Source organism: Apteryx mantelli, chromosome 33 (assembly GCF_036417845.1).
Source record: "Apteryx mantelli isolate bAptMan1 chromosome 33, bAptMan1.hap1, whole genome shotgun sequence".
Taxonomy (NCBI): Eukaryota; Metazoa; Chordata; class Aves; order Apterygiformes; family Apterygidae; genus Apteryx; species Apteryx mantelli.
Genome location: NC_090010.1, coordinates 2,384,632 through 2,401,293, shown reverse-complemented (window position 1 = coordinate 2,401,293; position 16,662 = coordinate 2,384,632). Strand labels below are relative to the sequence as shown.

Genomic DNA, 16,662 nt, shown 5'->3' with positions numbered 1-16,662 from the left:
GACCATGGAAGCTGCCAGCCTAGAATAGGACCCCGTTGTCCTCGTTTCTGTTGCTACACTGATTGTTTTGGTTTAATGCCATTTCCCCCAGGGTTAGAAAACTGGCAGCCGCAGGGAAAGCTGAGTGACAGAAGGTGAGCTGAGCTGTCAGTGTGCATCTCCCCGGGGAGATGAGACCACTTTACATCCCCAGCAAAGCGAGGGGAGAGAGGGGAGAGGTGAAATGCTCATCTGACCAGGTGCCATCTCTAAAACAGACATCTGAGTTTTCCCCAGCTCCTCTCTCAGTCTGGGGTGAGGTGTAGCTACACCTTCTCCGACATCCCCCTTGGCAGGGTCTGCGGGGAGTGGAGCTCCACGGACTGCCTCCGGCGGACTTCGCGCTCTTCCCAGTCCTCCTCTGGCTCAAAGCCTTTGAAGATGGCCAGCCTCTCTGAGAAGGTTTTGGCTTGCGGAAAGAGGATGTAATTGTAGACCACTGAGGCTGCTGCTGCTCCGACCAAGGGGCCCACCCAGAAGACCTGGAGAAAGAGAAAGAGAATTGAGGGAGTGAAAATTGGCCTGTGTTTGGAGGACGAAGTGGAGCCAGGGTCTCTGAAGAGCATTGAGAGGGGCTTACGTAAAGACCTTCCTATACTGTGTGTATTGGAAGCAAAATACAGATGCCAGCCCTGCTTTCCTCAGCTCTGTTGACTTGAACGCCTCTCCATAGCTGTTGTGCCTGAATATATCTAACCATCGTCTTCGATCTCCTCCTCCTATGTTTTGAGTCAGAGCTTTATTAATGATAGGTGTGTCTTCCTACCCACTTACGCATTTTAATAGTGGTGAGGAGCCCACCAGCTTGGGCCGGAAACCTCTGAGCACGTTGTCCCAAATGACCGCAACTCCTACTCTGAACATGCTCTTTGCAAAAGGAAATGTCCGGGAGAGTCCCCAAAGGAGCTGCTGGAAAATACAGGCCCAGATCCAACCAGAACCAGGAAAGCTTCCCAGTATGGCAAGAAGAGCTCAACTCTCCATTTGTTTTCCTTCTTTTGCTAGATGTTGGTCAAAGAATGATACACCCTTTTCCTGTTGCAATTCACCCTGCTTAGATAAGCCAATAAAGAAGCCAGTGGCTCCACCTCTTTCTGCTAATCTCTATATCTCTCCTCCAGCTGGAAGCCAGCACTGAAATGCCAGGAATCTGGCTGGCTCTTTGGCATTCTAGGAATATCGGTAACCTGGGGGGCTAATCCCACTGAAATGGCACGTAGACGTGCAACCTGAATTCTTACCCAGTGGTCACTGAAATCTCCGACTATCACAGCAGGGGCAAAAGACCTGGCTGGATTCATGGAGCAGCCAGTATAACGGATCTGTGGAGAAAGGACACACTTGTTAGCATGAAGCCCTTTTACCTCATTTTTAAATGTTCTGGTGTGTTATTAGCATGATTCATTCACCATGCTGACATTTCGTCCTCCAGTTCATGCCATTCCAGGAAGAGGGATGCTAGTGACTTCCAGCACCTGAGTCGGCACGCGTGAGTTGCCTTTATTTGTGCATCTTCTACGTGAGCACATACGCACCGTGCATGGTGCAACTGCTGCAGGCAAAGCAAGGAGTCCTCCGCTGTGGCTCACTTCCAGCACCTTTGGCTGGGTGAGGTGCCCTGCACCGTGACGGTGACTGCTGGGACAAGCTCCTCCTGTGCCTATTCCTGGAGCAAATTGCTGCTCCTTGCCACTACGGACAGCAGAAAAATAGTCCCATAAACACAAGAGCTTGCAGATCGGTGGGGACAGAAGATGCGGTGTAAAATTTTACTGTTTTAATGCATGCACCGAGAAGCTAGGAGGGTCAGGGGCTGCTTTGTTCCTCCTGATACACCTGTTCCCTGCAAAAGTCCTCTGTGAGGGATTTCCCTGGCCATCCATCCCAAATATTTACTGCTGCATAATTAGTACAGTCCTGGGTGCCTCAATTGCTAATGTGTTCACCCCAGGATAGAAGAGTGAGCTGATCCCTGGGTTCGTGGCTTGGGAGCTCCCAAAGGGACTCCAGGAGGAGCAGAGCCCTGCAAGTGAGTTTTCTCATGTCTAATAAAAGCCGAGTTCACACTATAGCTCCGTTCTGGTTTTTAACCCGCTCTACGCACCCCCAGGAGATGTCCCACGGCAACAGAGAGGCCGATGGACAGGGCAGGAGATCCCAGGTTGTCCTCCCGTCGGCTGTCAGTGGATGCGAAGACGCACAGGACCAGCTGGAAGGTGAGGAAGAGCTCGACGGTCACAGCCTGCCCTGTCGTGGTCTCATTGTGCAGCTGGAAGAGAAGGAAAGTCATACCTCAGGGATGGGCGAGTTTGGTGACTGAGCCAGAAATGTCGGGGGGGGGGACGACACAGTTCAGGAGGAACCCAAAGGGATATAGGAAATAGGGGAGATTTTTGGCACCAAAGTGAGGAAGAGGAAATTTTTCCTAGGGAAAAGGGAAAGTGGGTCAATGGGTAACATTTTATTGACGTGCCAGGAAATGTTTTCGTGGTATTTCTCTGGATATTTCACTTTTTTCCTCCACCCTTCTTTTCCTCTCAGGGTTTTTTTTTTTTTTTTTTTAATACAAATGCCTTTCAGTAAAGTTTATGTATTGCATTTTGAAAATGTCAAAAAAGAAATGTTTTGGCATTAAAAAGAAAAATCCTCTCTTCCCACTCTTTCTTGACTGCAAGAATTTGTCAGGTTTGATGCCTAGGTGCATCCCCCTCTCCTCAGACTCTGCTTTCTGGCACTTTATTATTCCTTGACAGTTTTTAATCCAGATTTGAAGGCTCTGGCAGTGCCGCTGTGCCAGAGCACTGCCAATCGCAGTCCCTGCTCATCTGTGGTCCCCTCTCGCTGTCTTTTCTCTTTCTTGGCCTGTCCTGGCACGATCCCACGAGCGCTTTGCCCAGTGACACCAGCACCTTCTGGGACCGCGGCGATTGCCCGCCTGGCTGAGATCCAGGTCTGATCTTGCTTGCTCTCCTCTATCCAATATTCCCCATCCTTTGAGGGATAACTCATGCAGGCAGCTGCAAGATGAAGAGCCCACAGGGGAAAAATCAAAGTCTCTTTTTCCCCCTCTTAGTTGGTTTAAGCTGTAAAACAACAGGGCTAGGTGTTTTTGAAGTTGCACCTAAAACTCCTACTTGTTTTGTTGGTTTATTAAACCTCAGCTATTATCAGTCTAAATAGCCTTGTTCTTCAAATTAATCCTCAATCCCTTTTTCAACTCTGCTAATCTCCTTGGCAGCGAAGCCGGGTTCTGGCAATGCCTCCCTGCTGCTAATTGACTGGTGTGCGAGAGGGGATTTCGGTGTGCTGCTTTCTAAAATACGCTGCCTTCCCGCTCCCTCGCCACCCGGCTTGCAGTTGGGCGATGCTGCTCCCAACGTGGGGGCCTCTGCCTGGGAGATACGGCCACACACGTCCCTCTGAAGAGGAGTCGTGGGGCTTGGAGAAAAGCGAGATGATAGCGAACCCTGTGACTTTTTTTACCCCTCTGTTTATTATTTCCACCTCTTTGCATGAGCGGAGAAGGGGATGTCAGAGTTCAGGACAGGGTACCACCAGGAGTGTCTCCTCACAGCTTCCTAAGCTTCCCAATTTTTCCTTTTTTCTCATGCCTGTAAATCAATATCCTCTGAATGCTTCTTTCTGTGTTTTGGAGTTGCACAAGGTCTGAAAGCAAAGTCAGATCCTTGCAACGCTTCTGTAGCTGTGCGATGGCACTGCCGGAGCATGCACATCTGTCAGGCATTGTGATAAACCAGCTGGATCTGGCGCTGTTGTGTCCCTTTGCAATGGGACACAACGGAACGAGCAGCGCTATCTACTGAAAAGCTGGGATCCAGACAAAAAAAACCTGTTACACCATCGTCAGCGCCAAGGGATCCGGCACAGCACCAGCAGCCTGCAAATACTGTCAAGACAACACAGAGGGAAGAAAAGGCTGCCTATTCCCATGCCAAGACCGGCAAGCAGGATGAGAGGCGGGTGAAGAGGCCCCAGGAGCCCTGGCGCTCCCAGGAACAGAATGACCAGGCGGTTCTGGGCACCACACACCAGACACACCACCCAAAACAAATAAAAGGGATCCTTGCTGGCCGCAAGACCTTTCTTCACATCCCTCGGTCTTCCCAAAATCCCTGCCCAATCTTTTCTGCTCCCTCCCAGCCCATCCACAGACTGATGTCTTACCTTGTTGATGGCCAAGCCTTCCCGGGCATCTGGTGGGGTGATTTCATGTAAGATGGCTGCTCCGGCGACAGCTCCCAGGAGCTGGGCCGCCACGTAGAAGACTGCACGGAGGAAAGAGACGTGCGAGCCTATGAGACAAGCCACCGTCACTGCTGGGTTGATGTGGGCTCCACTGATGTGCCCCAGTGCTTGGACCAATGTGCCAATGGCCAAGCCAAAAGCCAGGGCGATTTGAAGGATGCTCGGGGAAGCTGAGGGCCAGTTCAGAGCAGAGCCCAGGCCAAAGAGGATGAAGATCAAGGTAGCCAGAAATTCTGCAAAGACAGCCCGGGTGAAGGCTACTGAACGGAGCTCCCACATCATGGAGTAGCTTTTGTTGGCGGTTGTAAGGACTGACCCTACTTGCGGTGTCTTCAGGCAGTTGCTACTGTGGCTGCTGTGTCCAGAGAGGATGACAGGAGACGGCATATATATATATATATATGGATGCAGAATACCAAAGGATCTCCTGCTGATGGAGGTGGGATCATGGTCCCAGGAAACCTGATGCTTTCCTTCGTTTGTGTTCCAGCTGAGGGAACTTCAGACCCTGCCCCCTCCATTAAGCTGGGGAATGCAATGTTCACTACCCTTGGGAGGTCATAAATCAGCCTTGAGCAATGTCACGAAACCCTGTTCCTTTTCTCCAGAGCTTTCTTAACAGAGGCCCTATTCCCAGAGTCACTTTTTGCTCCTCTTTTCCCCAACCCCTATCACTTGCTGCATGGGAAGGAGAGAAAGCAAGTGGGGCACATAACTGTGCCCATTTTAGGCCAATGACTAATTTTTGATGCTTTTGACTCAGGTTTGAACTTTACTAAATTCTGAAAATTTTAAGTTTTTCTAAACCTTTTTTTCTTGACCCTCTGTTGGAATAAAAGTGCAACAGGCTTCATGGATCTCACCCAATGCATAGATGAACAACCTCAAACATCTTGGCATGGCTGTTTTTGTGAATGGTACAAAGCCTGCAGAGAGTGTGTATAGGGCTGGGGTAAGGCCGGCTTGTGTTGAAAAGGAAGATTTGGGCCAGGATTAAATAACCAGGCCAAACTGGATGCAGAAGAGTCTCATGTGGGCACAAAACTCGACTTACTACAGCTGGGTTCCTCAGAGTGCCAGAAGTTTATAGCCAGGGCACAGATTTCCTACCCAGAGAAATGGGAACAAGCCCCAAGAAATGACTGGCAGGAAAGAAATTCTAGTGTGAACAAATGACATGCACAGCTGGAGAACCGGCTGTGCTATAATTATGGGGATTTTGGCCAACTCAGCTCTCAGAAACGTCTTCTTACTTCTTGGCACTCATCTCCAAAGGAGGAATAATTTTTTCTTCTTTGGAGCATGGTTCCTCCACGTCAATCCATTTGCCCATTCCACGACAAGTTCATTTTCTTTCTCTTCCGTGGCTTTACTTAGGACATATTTGTTCCTTCCCTGGTGATGTCTGTAAAGTCTTTCACTCCCAGTGTCACTGGGGTTGGTCAGTTTGCTGGAAAGATAGCACTTTTTTCTTCCTTTTGTCCCTTTCTTTAGCAGACTCCATCGTTATTCTGAGCTGGGAGGAACATTCCCCCAGGGCAGAGCTGGACATGAAAGGCTCGTTTTACTTTAGAGGCACAGGGAGCATCAGAACTGTGAGTCCATTTTTTGGCTCCGACAAAGGCTTCCACTGTCTGATAAACCAAATATTTTTTCCCTCCAGAGGAACCATGCAAGTGCCACCAGGCTGATATTAAAGGCTGACCTACAATATTCCACATTGTTCTAATTGTATGTGAAGGCCTGTTCCTTCCTCTACAGAAGGTGCATGACAATATTTGGCCTATCTCAAAAAGACGCTTATAGGGACAGGCTCTTTACAAGGGAGAGATTATGGAGAGAGGAAGCAGAGCGCGTGGGTGAGGCTGGAGCTTGGAAGACTTGGATTCAACTTTTTCCTCCAAAAAGGATGGCTGCTCTCGTATTTCCCAGCTGACTTGGGCACATCATGGCATTGTTCCAGCCTCCAGTTTGCCAGCAAAAAAACCCAATCTCACAAAACAGGTTGTGAGGCTAAATATATTTGAGGTCCTGATAAGCCATGGAAATATGGATACATCAAATCTGTGGGCTCTTGCTTCTGCCTGCTTGGTACAGATTTGTGAGCTTAGCCTTAATCGAGAGATAGTTATGTCAGCAACTATTAATGTGGGCTGTTGTTAGTATTTGGAATGACAGATAACGAAGATCGGCAATTAACTGGAATTGAGACACTTTTTGATTAATACTTACTCATGACAAGCAAGTTGTGATGTATCATTGCTTAACGCAGACTAATTAAAAGGAAAGAGAAGTAAGCAGGATTAGCTCTAAGCAACCCAAAAATCTAACACAGCCTCGTGGTTCCCACTTCTACTTGGAAACGCAGGAGTTCCTTCAGCCCTCTCCTGGGATTGAACACGAGCACTCATTAAGAGTGTGTTGGCTTCTGCGGAGGGGTTATACGCTGTTCTTCCTCCCGATGGCAGAAAATGGCCTGGTAATGCATTTTTAAAGAATATTTTGCAAGCAAGGGAACTGTGCTTGCACAACAACTTACTTCTCAAGTGACTTAGATGTCTCAGATATCTCTGCTTGCCTGGCTTTGAGGAAAGTATAAACATCTTTAAGGTATCTCCATTCCATCTAAAATACCTCCAAGCCACAGAGAATAAAAGATTTATTGCACAAATAACTGTGTGAGTTTTCCTGCTTGAATCTGATCCTTCCGCAGCAGTAGGTGTGTGTGCTTCCCAGACCTTGCTTGCAGCTCCATTTTTTTGCTCCTTTCTGCCAGTAGCATGCGACTCCAGGCAACTCTCCCTCCTCTCCAACAGAGGAGTGGACGCATGTGCTTCACATGGTAGTAAATGCTGGTTTTATTAGACACTGGAGAATCCATAGCAGGACCAACTCTTCGCAGAAAACTTTGTATAAAGTCAGATATTGGTTCTGCTGTTCATGGAAACTGATGTTTTCTTTCCAGGAATGGAGGTGTTCACAGACATGAGGGCAAAACTGAAAACGCTACATCTAAGAGATCACTAGGGGAAGCCTTTAAAAGAAGGAATATGAATATGAAAGACCTTAACTGCAATACTGTGACTAACCTTGTTATTTCTCAGCTAAGGATTTCTGTCTGCTGCGAGGATAAATGTGTTTTCCAGTGCATTCAGTTACCAAGTGGTGACACAAATGCCCCATCTGCGTCCCACGGCGCTGCACGGGGGAGTGACAGCCACGCGCTAACTGCCGGGAGACTCGGGGAAGAGGAGCAGATGGGGATGAGGTTATGGGCATGTTTGTGCTGGGATCAGCGTGTGGTGTCAGCAGAGGCTGAAACGCCTTGGCTGGCTTTTCACCTGGGGCACTGGAGCACCTCCAGCATTAGTTTGGCTCCAGAAACCCTCTCCAACCCAACCACCCTCACCCTCACGGGCATTTTCTAGGCAGGTGGGTCTGTGAATGGGGATCCTTCCTGGCAGGGAAAGGACCAAGCACCTGTCCCTCACCTTGCTCCAGGCTGAGTGCTTTAACCATGAGGCTCTGTCACCAGGGTAGGCACCTGCAGAGGTGCCGGCAAAGCATCGCGGTAGCAGATTAAGGCCCTTTTTAGCTCTAGGCTGTTGTGTTTGGTTCAGGCCATTTTCTTTCTCCAGCTTTCCCTGCAGATGACAGATTTATGGGGATGTTTCTGATGAACATGAAGAGACTTCCTGGTGATGCCAATGTTCCTGAAAGGGGAACTGGGCTTCTCTTGCTGTTGGGTAAGAGATGCAGCGACATACTTCTTGCTGCAATGCAAACAGGGACATGTTTTTAATTGCATTTCATAAACACACCAAAAAGTCTTACCTCTCTTGCACTCCTGGTTGGAGAACAGACAGAGCAGAGGAGAATGTCTTTATTCCCCAAGGAGACGTGACCATCAGGAAAAGTTATATTCTCCCATTCATATTGCATCAAAAGGACATTCAGCCGGAGGAGCAAAATGGAAAAAAAATCAACACCTTTTCCGGCATTTCGGGCCAAATCCTAAATCCCTATTCATGCAAAACTTCTGCTGGCTCTTGCAGTGTTTATTGTTCTTGTTTTAACTGAAGTAGGATTAACGCAGCCCTGATTTCCTTCACTGCCTTCAATGAATTGAGCTTGAGTGCTGGCCAGGAACTGGGCCTGGTGTTAGGAGGAGGCTTCATTTTATTTTTTTATCCCAACTCAAGGACTTGCAAGTTCAGTCCTGAATGTTTGCCCAGGGTCTTAGTCAGGCTAGAGAGCAAGACTCTGGTGTTGGTGGAGCTGGGATGTGGCTCGTGCTGGGGTCAGTGCACATTTCTGATGGTTTTACAAAACACTGACATCCATAAAGGCCAACTAGCCTTTCATCCCAGCATGATCTGATCTTTAACTCTTTCCTCTTGTGATCTGCAGAGAAAAATTGTTTTTCTTTTGCTAATATGTTAATGAGACCCAGAATTTCCAGAAACAGGGAGATAGAGAAACTGAGGTTTCTGTCTCTGCAGAAAGACTTCACAGACAAGATAGGGCCAATCCCAGCAATCAAGGTCAGCGACAAGGCTGAATTAAGTGATGGCCTCCCTTTAAATATGTCTTAAGGGATGAAGGAAGGAGAGCATTTTTTTCCTCGGTGAAGTTGTGAAGTTCAAGGCCAGGGCACGGCATATTTTGCATAAACATTTATAGGAAAATAATTAATGCTTTTCCCCTTGAATCTGTGAAATGGATAAAATCAGAGAGCAGGATATGTATATACGTAGCAGATTTTCAGGCGAGATAGACCGCTTGGCCTTACCAGATCTTGTAAGCACTTTGTGCTCTTTGCTACTTAGCCAGGCATGAATATTACATTAGTTAAAATCCATCAGATGATTGCAACATCATCCCCAGGTGACAGAAGTGTGCGGGAGACCCGAGCTTCGCCTCTCTCTGGATACCCAGTGTCATGTTTGCAAAATAAATCACATCTAATGAGCCAGTCTCCCAGCAGGCATAAATCGGGGACATGCCTTTGGCGTCAGTGTAGTGAAACTGAGTGACAACATCAGGAACCTGGCCTTTTTTACAATTTTTCTTACTTACCTCGATGCGAATCAGAAGCAACCAAACTGAAGTCCATGAAGAAATGAATGAGCTCAATTCAGATGTCTTTCTCTAGAAATTCTCCTGGAGTTTACAAAAAAAACCTGGTGCTAGGTTAGATATCCGTCGGGAACTGTTTAGATGCAGTTAGTCCTGCCTGTGGCTCCAGCAGCGATGTCCAGCATCCCTTTCTGCCCTGCTTTCTGTGTCCCTGTGGATCTACGACATCCATTGCCACAAGGGATTTCTGAGGGAGGGCTGTTGCAATATGTGTGTTATCTCACGATCGGCGCTGTGGGTACCAATTTGTGTACTGACTCCTTACCGGCGCTGCGGGACGTTTTGTCCGCTATCTCCTGATCTGTGCTGGGAGGAAAGCGGGAGTGTGTCCGGTAATGTTACCTTCGAGAAGAGGCTGTTATCTCAGCATCTTTCCCGGGGGCCTGCCGATGTGCTCGTAGGCACCGTGTCGCTAGGTGAGCGGGGAGGCGGCGGACGAAGCGCGTGCTAACGAAAACAGGCGGCTGCAGCGGCAGCGAGAGGGGAGAGGCTTCCCTTCGGCTATCACTAAAATCTCTGTAACAACCAGCCAGGATTGATGGAGACAGAAAAAGGTGCTTTGCTCCTGAATGTAGCTGGGGGCTGGGGCTGCTCAGGGGTGTCTTGAATTCAGCCTCAGCATGGCCCTAAAAACATGCACTTCAAAGAGCGGAGCTTCCTGCCCTGCCTATAGTCCAAGGCAAAATTTTCCTCTGCAGCAGTTTCCATCCATGGACCTAAAAGTATTCCAGCCAGTTCCGAGTGGCGCTATCTGGCCATCTGTCTCCTGCCCTGCGCAACTGCCCATCCATCCTTGAAACTCCGTGCACAGCCAGGTCTCTCTCCATTTGCATTTCTCTTTGCATTTGCGGTCCTTCCTTGCAAACACATTGCTTCGCCAGAGCTTGATGGAAGGGGCCGGTGCTCTAGAAGCTGGCAGGAATGACAAGCACAGAGATGTTCCCGCGAAGCTCAGCATGTGCAACCTCATCAGCAGCGCAGAACTGTTGCGTGGACTTTCGCCAGTTTCCTTTCCATAAAGCAATAGCTTTATGTTTTTGGCATTGTTTTAGGAAGTTCCTCCCCTTCCAGAGGGAGATTTGTATTGAATCTGGGAAGGTGGGAAAAGAGGGGAAAGGAGCAGACCATTTGGACCATGAAAACCGTGAAAAGATCTCAAGAGCCTTCAGAGCTGGCTATTAGCCCCCTTCCACCACACTGAATTCTGCAGAGGGCTCCTTTTGGGCTGTGTCACCATCACGCTGTAGGAAAGGGCTATGACAGACTCCCAAACTGCTCCTGAGACTATAATTTTACATAAGGCAGGTAGAGAGGAAAACATGCAACCAATTGCATTTCAATTTTTAAATGCATTTGAAAGGGAATGTGCCATTTTTTCCCCTCCCTCCATCCTTCTTTATCTATCTGTCTATCTATCTATCAATCATCTTTCATCCTCTTTTCCCTCTTTCTGTTTTATGATGCTGCCCTGATACCAACTTCCATGCAAAAGCTGCAGCAGTGCAGGAGCCATGAAGCTGGTTTCATAAAGCCTCTGGCTCTTTTCCACTTCTAGGAGGAAAACTTCAGCTTAGGATATTTTTGTTTGTGGTTCATTGCCTGATTTCTGTGTGGGTTTTTGGGTGGGGCGCAAAGATTGGGCTGCTAGCAGTGTGCATCACCATCCTTCTTTGATAGAAAGACTTTATAGGGAAGGAAGTTTCTCCAGCATTTCATAACCAGGCTCTGGTTTTCCCTGCTCCCTGGCAGCGGCTGAGGGTGATGCCGTGTCCCCCATGCTCACCTCCTCTGCTTGGGGCTCAGGCGACGCAGTGTCCTGGAGCAAGACAAACCTTGCAGGGGGTTATTGCTGCAAAAGAGCTCCGTGGGTTCCTGTCTCATGACTAACAGAAAGCAGCCCCTTTTCATTGGGGGAAATTATGGACTATAGAGCTCAAATAGGCACATTTGATGCCATCTGGGGACTGAGCATCTGTAGCGTGTGCTGGGCTTGAATACTAATGCCAGTTTGCATGAGATTTTGACATGCAGCTGTCAGAAAGCAGAGCTCTGCGTATGTCTTCACGGCGGCATTTTCAGGGTGCCTAAGCGCATCAGGGATGGGGTCAGGTTCTTCAGCCAGCGTCTGTGCTGTGGGGTAAATCTGGCCCATCCCACTGATTTCCTTCTGTGTTTTTACCAGCGTGGATGGGATCTGGCCCTGGGGTGTCAGTGCCATTCGCTTCCCTTCCTTGATGCGTACAAACCGGAGAGGAGCATCGGCAGCTCCTCAGGGACCTTGCCAGGAAAGCCCGGCATGCGGAACTGAGCTGCCCGGGAAGTTTTGCATTTCTTTTTGCTGGTCTGACAGAGCTTGTAAACTTGCTGCAGAGTGAATGCAGGAGGGGCTGGGGCTCGCTTTGGGGGTCAGTGTCATATACCAGCACACTGTGAAAATCCCACGCGAAGAGCATGCGCCAAGGCTGCTAACTTCTGCTTCAGGTTACAGCAGAGCATAGGGGCCCTGGTCCAGGACTGCGCTGTGCAAGACCGTACAAACGCAAAAGAAAGTGTCAGTGCACATCCGATCACTCCCGCTATAACGGTAGGAGACGAAGGCTGCAGACAGATGTGCCAGTTCAAGGGAACGAAGTAATTTTTCAGCACGCAGGCATCAGTCTCCAGACACGGCAAACCCATGCGTGGGGCGATGTTGAAGGTGTGTTGTAAGATGGGATTTGAAAGATAAGATTGAAGTGGCTCCATGGGAGCTTTGGAGATGTGCAAAGAGGGAAAAACAAAAGCAAGGGAAGCCTCAGCAGAGCCTCAGCTCAGCTTCCCACCAGGATGTGCCCCGTTCCTCTGTGGATGCCCAACTGGAGACACGTTACAAGCTATTAACAGGACGTCATTGCACCGAGTGATAGATATCCTCATTTCTAACATAGGGTTGAACTTCTAGGACAAAAACAGAGACGCTTTGCAGGATAGGACCTCCAAGCCTGGCTCTTGAGCCAATTTCAGTGCCGGAAGTTTCGGGTCTAAAATGCAGCAAAGTTGTCAAAACACCTTTCCGTCTCATCTCCCTGCTAATCACCTGGGTCGCAGGTGTCAGGCTGCTGCGTCACTGCAAGGCCATGGGTCATTCATCGTACAGACTCACAAGCATTTCAAAAATTCACGTGCACATCCCTCTGGATTGTGTTATATAAAGCTCCTTCATAATAATTTAAAGAAGAAACTGCACGGTGACAGGAAGGTGTCACTCCAAGTGTTACCCAAACCTGTTCTGTTCCCCCACTCCCGGTGGGGCAAGTTTGCATACTTGTGCAATTGCTTTCGTTTAATAGCATTTAATGCCCGTGATGGTGCTAAGAACATGATCTTCTGGCAGCAATGAGTGAAATGCACTCCTGAGAAGCTGAACAATTTAATCCCAGGGAGTGTCTCATCTTTATATTTATCTATTTGGTTGGTGGTGTGTGCACGTGTGTTGTTGTTGCCCTCTCTGACATGGTTTGTGGGGAACATGGATTTGGTTTCCGTTTAATTTTTAACCTCACTGCTGGGACCTGTTCCCTGTAATTCAATCAAATTGCACACTGTGGCCCTGGAGGCAGTTAAAGAAAATAGGGCAAAGTTTTCCAAAGCGCCCAAATCCTGGTATTGTCCTAGCCCCGCGGTGTGGGCAAACACCTGCGAACAACCAAGAGGCTCAATCAGACATTGTTCCCCAGGTAACTTGCAGCTACTGCCCACCACTGGGCTTGGACCCTCCCTAATTAAAATGCCCTTCAGAGGATTTAAATTAACACATCTAATGTAGCTGGCAAGGTGTCTGTGATCAGGTATGACATCCCAGCTGGGCATCGTTTGGGGGATTTCTTTCCAGGCAGTGGAGAAGGATGGTATAAAGGGGGTGATGGAGGGGGCTGCTCTCCTTTGGTGCAGGCACTGGTGTTAGAGATTGTGACCTGAGCTAGAGAGTAAAGCTTGCTGTGGAAATTGGGGGTAGAACATCCTACCCCGAGTAGCTTTGGCTTGTTAAGTTTTATAAATAGGGTCTTTAGGAGTGATTTCTCTGCTCTTCAAGAATGGATCAGGAAGGTAAGCTGGGAAGGGAGAGGGGCTGTTGCAGCTGAAGGGCTCCTCACAAGAGCAAGGAGGTATGAGCTGGCCGCAAAGGGAAACACGGTGGCTCCTGGGAGCAGGTTTGGATGGCTCTGTCCAAGCAGGAGCAGGTCTGATCCCTGCCCACCCTGCACCTGGGGTGCTGGTGGCTGGGGTGGTCTGATCCCAGGTGGTTCCCCTCATCCCAAGAACAAGGGTGGAGCAAAGCCCCTCAAGGATAAGATTTTTTTTCTTTTATCCTTTCAAACCCCTTTTCACACCCACCTTGATGTTTGCAGCTTGTCTATTATTCTCCTATCCAGAGACCAGCTTGGTGGCAGGATTCAACATTAATAGTCCATGGATAATTCAGTAGCCTGAAAGCTTAGGGTGAATTCCTGGGGTTTTCTTAATTTGTTTTTTTTTGCTTTGCTTTTATTTCAACTTATTTTTTGTGTTTTTTTTCTTAAGTCCATGGCAGAGTGTTCATTGGCAGTGGAGGCTTTTGTCTCTTGGGAGATGCATGCTTGCAGACAGGCTCCTGGGTGTGCCATCGCATATGTTAATATGGCAGATCCCTTAATTATCCCATCAGGCTTTCTTTACCTTGTTTTTGATGTGATTGAGTGTTCAGCAAAGTTGTTTTAATCCCTGTGAAATCCCTTGTGGATTTGGCAGGGTGTGACCTTGACAGATTTTTTTTTAAGTGTTAAAGGTATGGGTGCAGGGGAACGGCTGCCTCGCGTGGCCTGATGCTCCCCACAGCGACCGTTGGCCCAGTAGGGCAAGAGGGGAGATGCTGCAGATGCTGAGCGGCCACAGTGATGCTGCGTGGGCACCTCTGGGTCTTCGGTGTGCTCCTCTTCCTGGTGTGTCTGTGAGCCTGGGAAAGGATGCAGATCTGTAGGAGATGCCTTCCTTCCTGTCTGGGAAGAGACATGGCAGTTTCCCTGTGCCCCCCCAAAAAAGAATCTCTATTGGCACCAGATTTGGTTTGGGGCTGAGGATAGATCCACCTGGCTGGATGGTGAGGGAAGACCATGACACCCCCTGGGATCTCCGGAGTTGGGAATAACCCTGCTAGATACCATGTTGGCAGAGGCGTTTGATTTCCCTTCCCTACTGCTCATTTTATTTAGAGGGAGGCTGTTGTGGTATAGCAATGCTATCTGCTCTTCTCTGAGGGTTCTTTCCTCCTCCAGTTTCAGTATTTTTTCCTCTTTAAAGCATCTTTGGAGAGCATGGGATGGAGTGTGTGGGGTCCAGCATTATGCCATCAAGGGATCTGGCTTGTTCAGGGACCACAGCTGGGAGGAATTGGTCTGGGGTTCCTTAAGAAAAAAGGACTCTCCTTTTTCCCCAGGATGACATGCGTCACCTGCAGCTTGTCCCCAAACCCTTGACCTGCTTGTCCTTTTCCAAGCTGGAAGGGGACCAAAGGAAAGGTCACATGTGAGCTGAGCATCACAAGGTCTCCTTGCGCTTGGCCAGGGCAGCTGGTGGAGAACCCAAGCTGCTGGGTTGAGTTTCTCTTGGTCTCTTGAGACCTGCCCAGTTTTACGCCTCTACTTAAACTGGAGGAGAATGAAAGCCCTTGAGGAGCTTGCGGTTAACAGGCACCTAATTGATTCTGAATAATCCTGACAAGTTTTTGCAGTCCTTGTGGTAATCTGCTCTTTCCAATTGAATAGCTTGGGCTCGAACTGTATGGATGCCAGCTGCATATTGCTTGGCTGCATTCTTTCATTTTCAGATCATGCTTTCATTTTAACCCTTCCATTGCCCATTTTCTTTGCAGGTGCTGCAAGCGGTGATGCTTTTTTCACCTTCCTCTCCTTGCAGGCAGCCTGTCCTTCATTACCTTCACTAGAGCTGTGTTTAGAGAGCCTGAAATGTGGCAGGGTCTCTTTTGGCAGAGTAAATGAGTAAACTAATTTTTTTAATGTTTGCCTTGTAGACTTGGCAAACTAATTCTAGCTGTGATGCCTGGCTGTGGCATGATAAGCAACAAATGACTTGAAGGGGCTGGGGAAGGACAAGAGGGAGGACAACAGGACAGAGCAACGTTGGGTTGTTCTGCTTCGGTATGTTGGGTCACATCTCCTAGCTTGTGTTGTAGTCCCAGCACTGCCTGAAATTGTGCTTGGATTTGGTGGGAATACAGTTTAAGACTGCTCTGCCAACACCTCTCATCCATCCCAAGCCTGTCCTGGAGAGGGAGAAGAGGACAGGATCCCCCATGCTGCAGGGGGTATTCCTAGGATGAAGATGAGAACTGGTCAGAAACCTAACCCCATCCCTGCTCTGTGTGCGAAGGGCTAGTAGGATGGAGCTTCCTCCAGAAGGTCCAGTGCTCCTGGGCACCATCACAAATAATGATCAGTTCTGAACCCCTGGCTTACCCCTGAGGACTCCCAGGGCATGTACAGGGAGGTCTTAGGGACATCTGTGTCTTGGGGATGGATTTGGGGTCAGATTGGTACCTGCACTGGTTATGATGTTTGCAATAACTAATCCCTGGCTGGGTGTTGTTTAGGCTTGTTTTGGCCCTCTGAGGAGCTGCTTGAAAGTGGGACCTTCCTGCTTGTTTGCATTGAGGGTGTGTTGTGCAGGTGTTGTCTGCCTCGTCCTTTGTCTTCCTGGACAAATTTTTCTACCCACGTAAAGCACCGAAATGTGCGATGGGACAGTTTTGCCCTTCCCTGCTGTCCCTGTTGCCAGGGGGAAGCGGAGGTGCCTCTGTCTCCCTGTGCCCTTGTGACTTTTTTTTCCCCTTTGTGCCCTGTTGCTGGGGGCAAAACCTCATTTATTTGGTGCCCCTGCTGCCTCTTTGGACATGCTCTGGGCTTGAAGCTGGCCCCCATCCAGATGTCCCCTTTGCAGGTCTGAATTAAGGAGGGCTGATTCCCAGGCTGCTGTTTTTCAATTTGCCTCTGTACAAGCCCTCCCTGTGCCCCAGAGCCTTGTCTGAGCTGGTGCTGAGTCTGTCCAGAGGGATTAAGCCTTTTCTCTATTCCGTGCAAAGCCTGGAAAGGCTCAGGAGGAGAGCCGGAGCTGCTCTTGTGTTAGAGCTTGGCTTGGGCCTTGCTCTCCGCTGCAGCCCCCGAGTGCGGCTCAGCCTCCGGCCTC

The 16,662-nt window shown here is 48.9% G+C and overlaps 1 protein-coding gene across 1 annotated transcript; it reads right to left on the bottom strand.

Annotated features, from left to right (window-relative positions):
* Positions 1-305: 305 nt before the first annotated feature.
* AQP2 (aquaporin 2) lies at positions 306-4,587 on the bottom strand. Its single transcript, XM_067314028.1, has 4 exons — positions 4,225-4,587; positions 2,144-2,308; positions 1,281-1,361; positions 306-521 (listed from the first exon to the last, which is right to left on the bottom strand). The coding sequence occupies exons 1-4, from the start codon at positions 4,585-4,587 to the stop codon at positions 306-308; spliced, it is 825 nt and encodes a 274-aa protein (XP_067170129.1).
* Between the last annotated feature and the right edge of the window lie 12,075 nt (positions 4,588-16,662).

Coding starts and splice junctions, on each gene's coding strand:
- AQP2 (XM_067314028.1), bottom strand. CDS start 4,587: ATGATGTGGGAGCTCCGTTCAGTAGCCTTCACCCGGGCTGTCTTTGCA. Junction 2,309..4,224: donor AAGGCTTGGCCATCAACAAG/GTAAGACATCAG, acceptor CTTCTCTTCCAG/CTGCACAATGAGACCACGAC. Junction 522..1,280: donor GAGATTTCAGTGACCACTGG/GTAAGAATTCAG, acceptor CTCTTTCTCCAG/GTCTTCTGGGTGGGCCCCTT.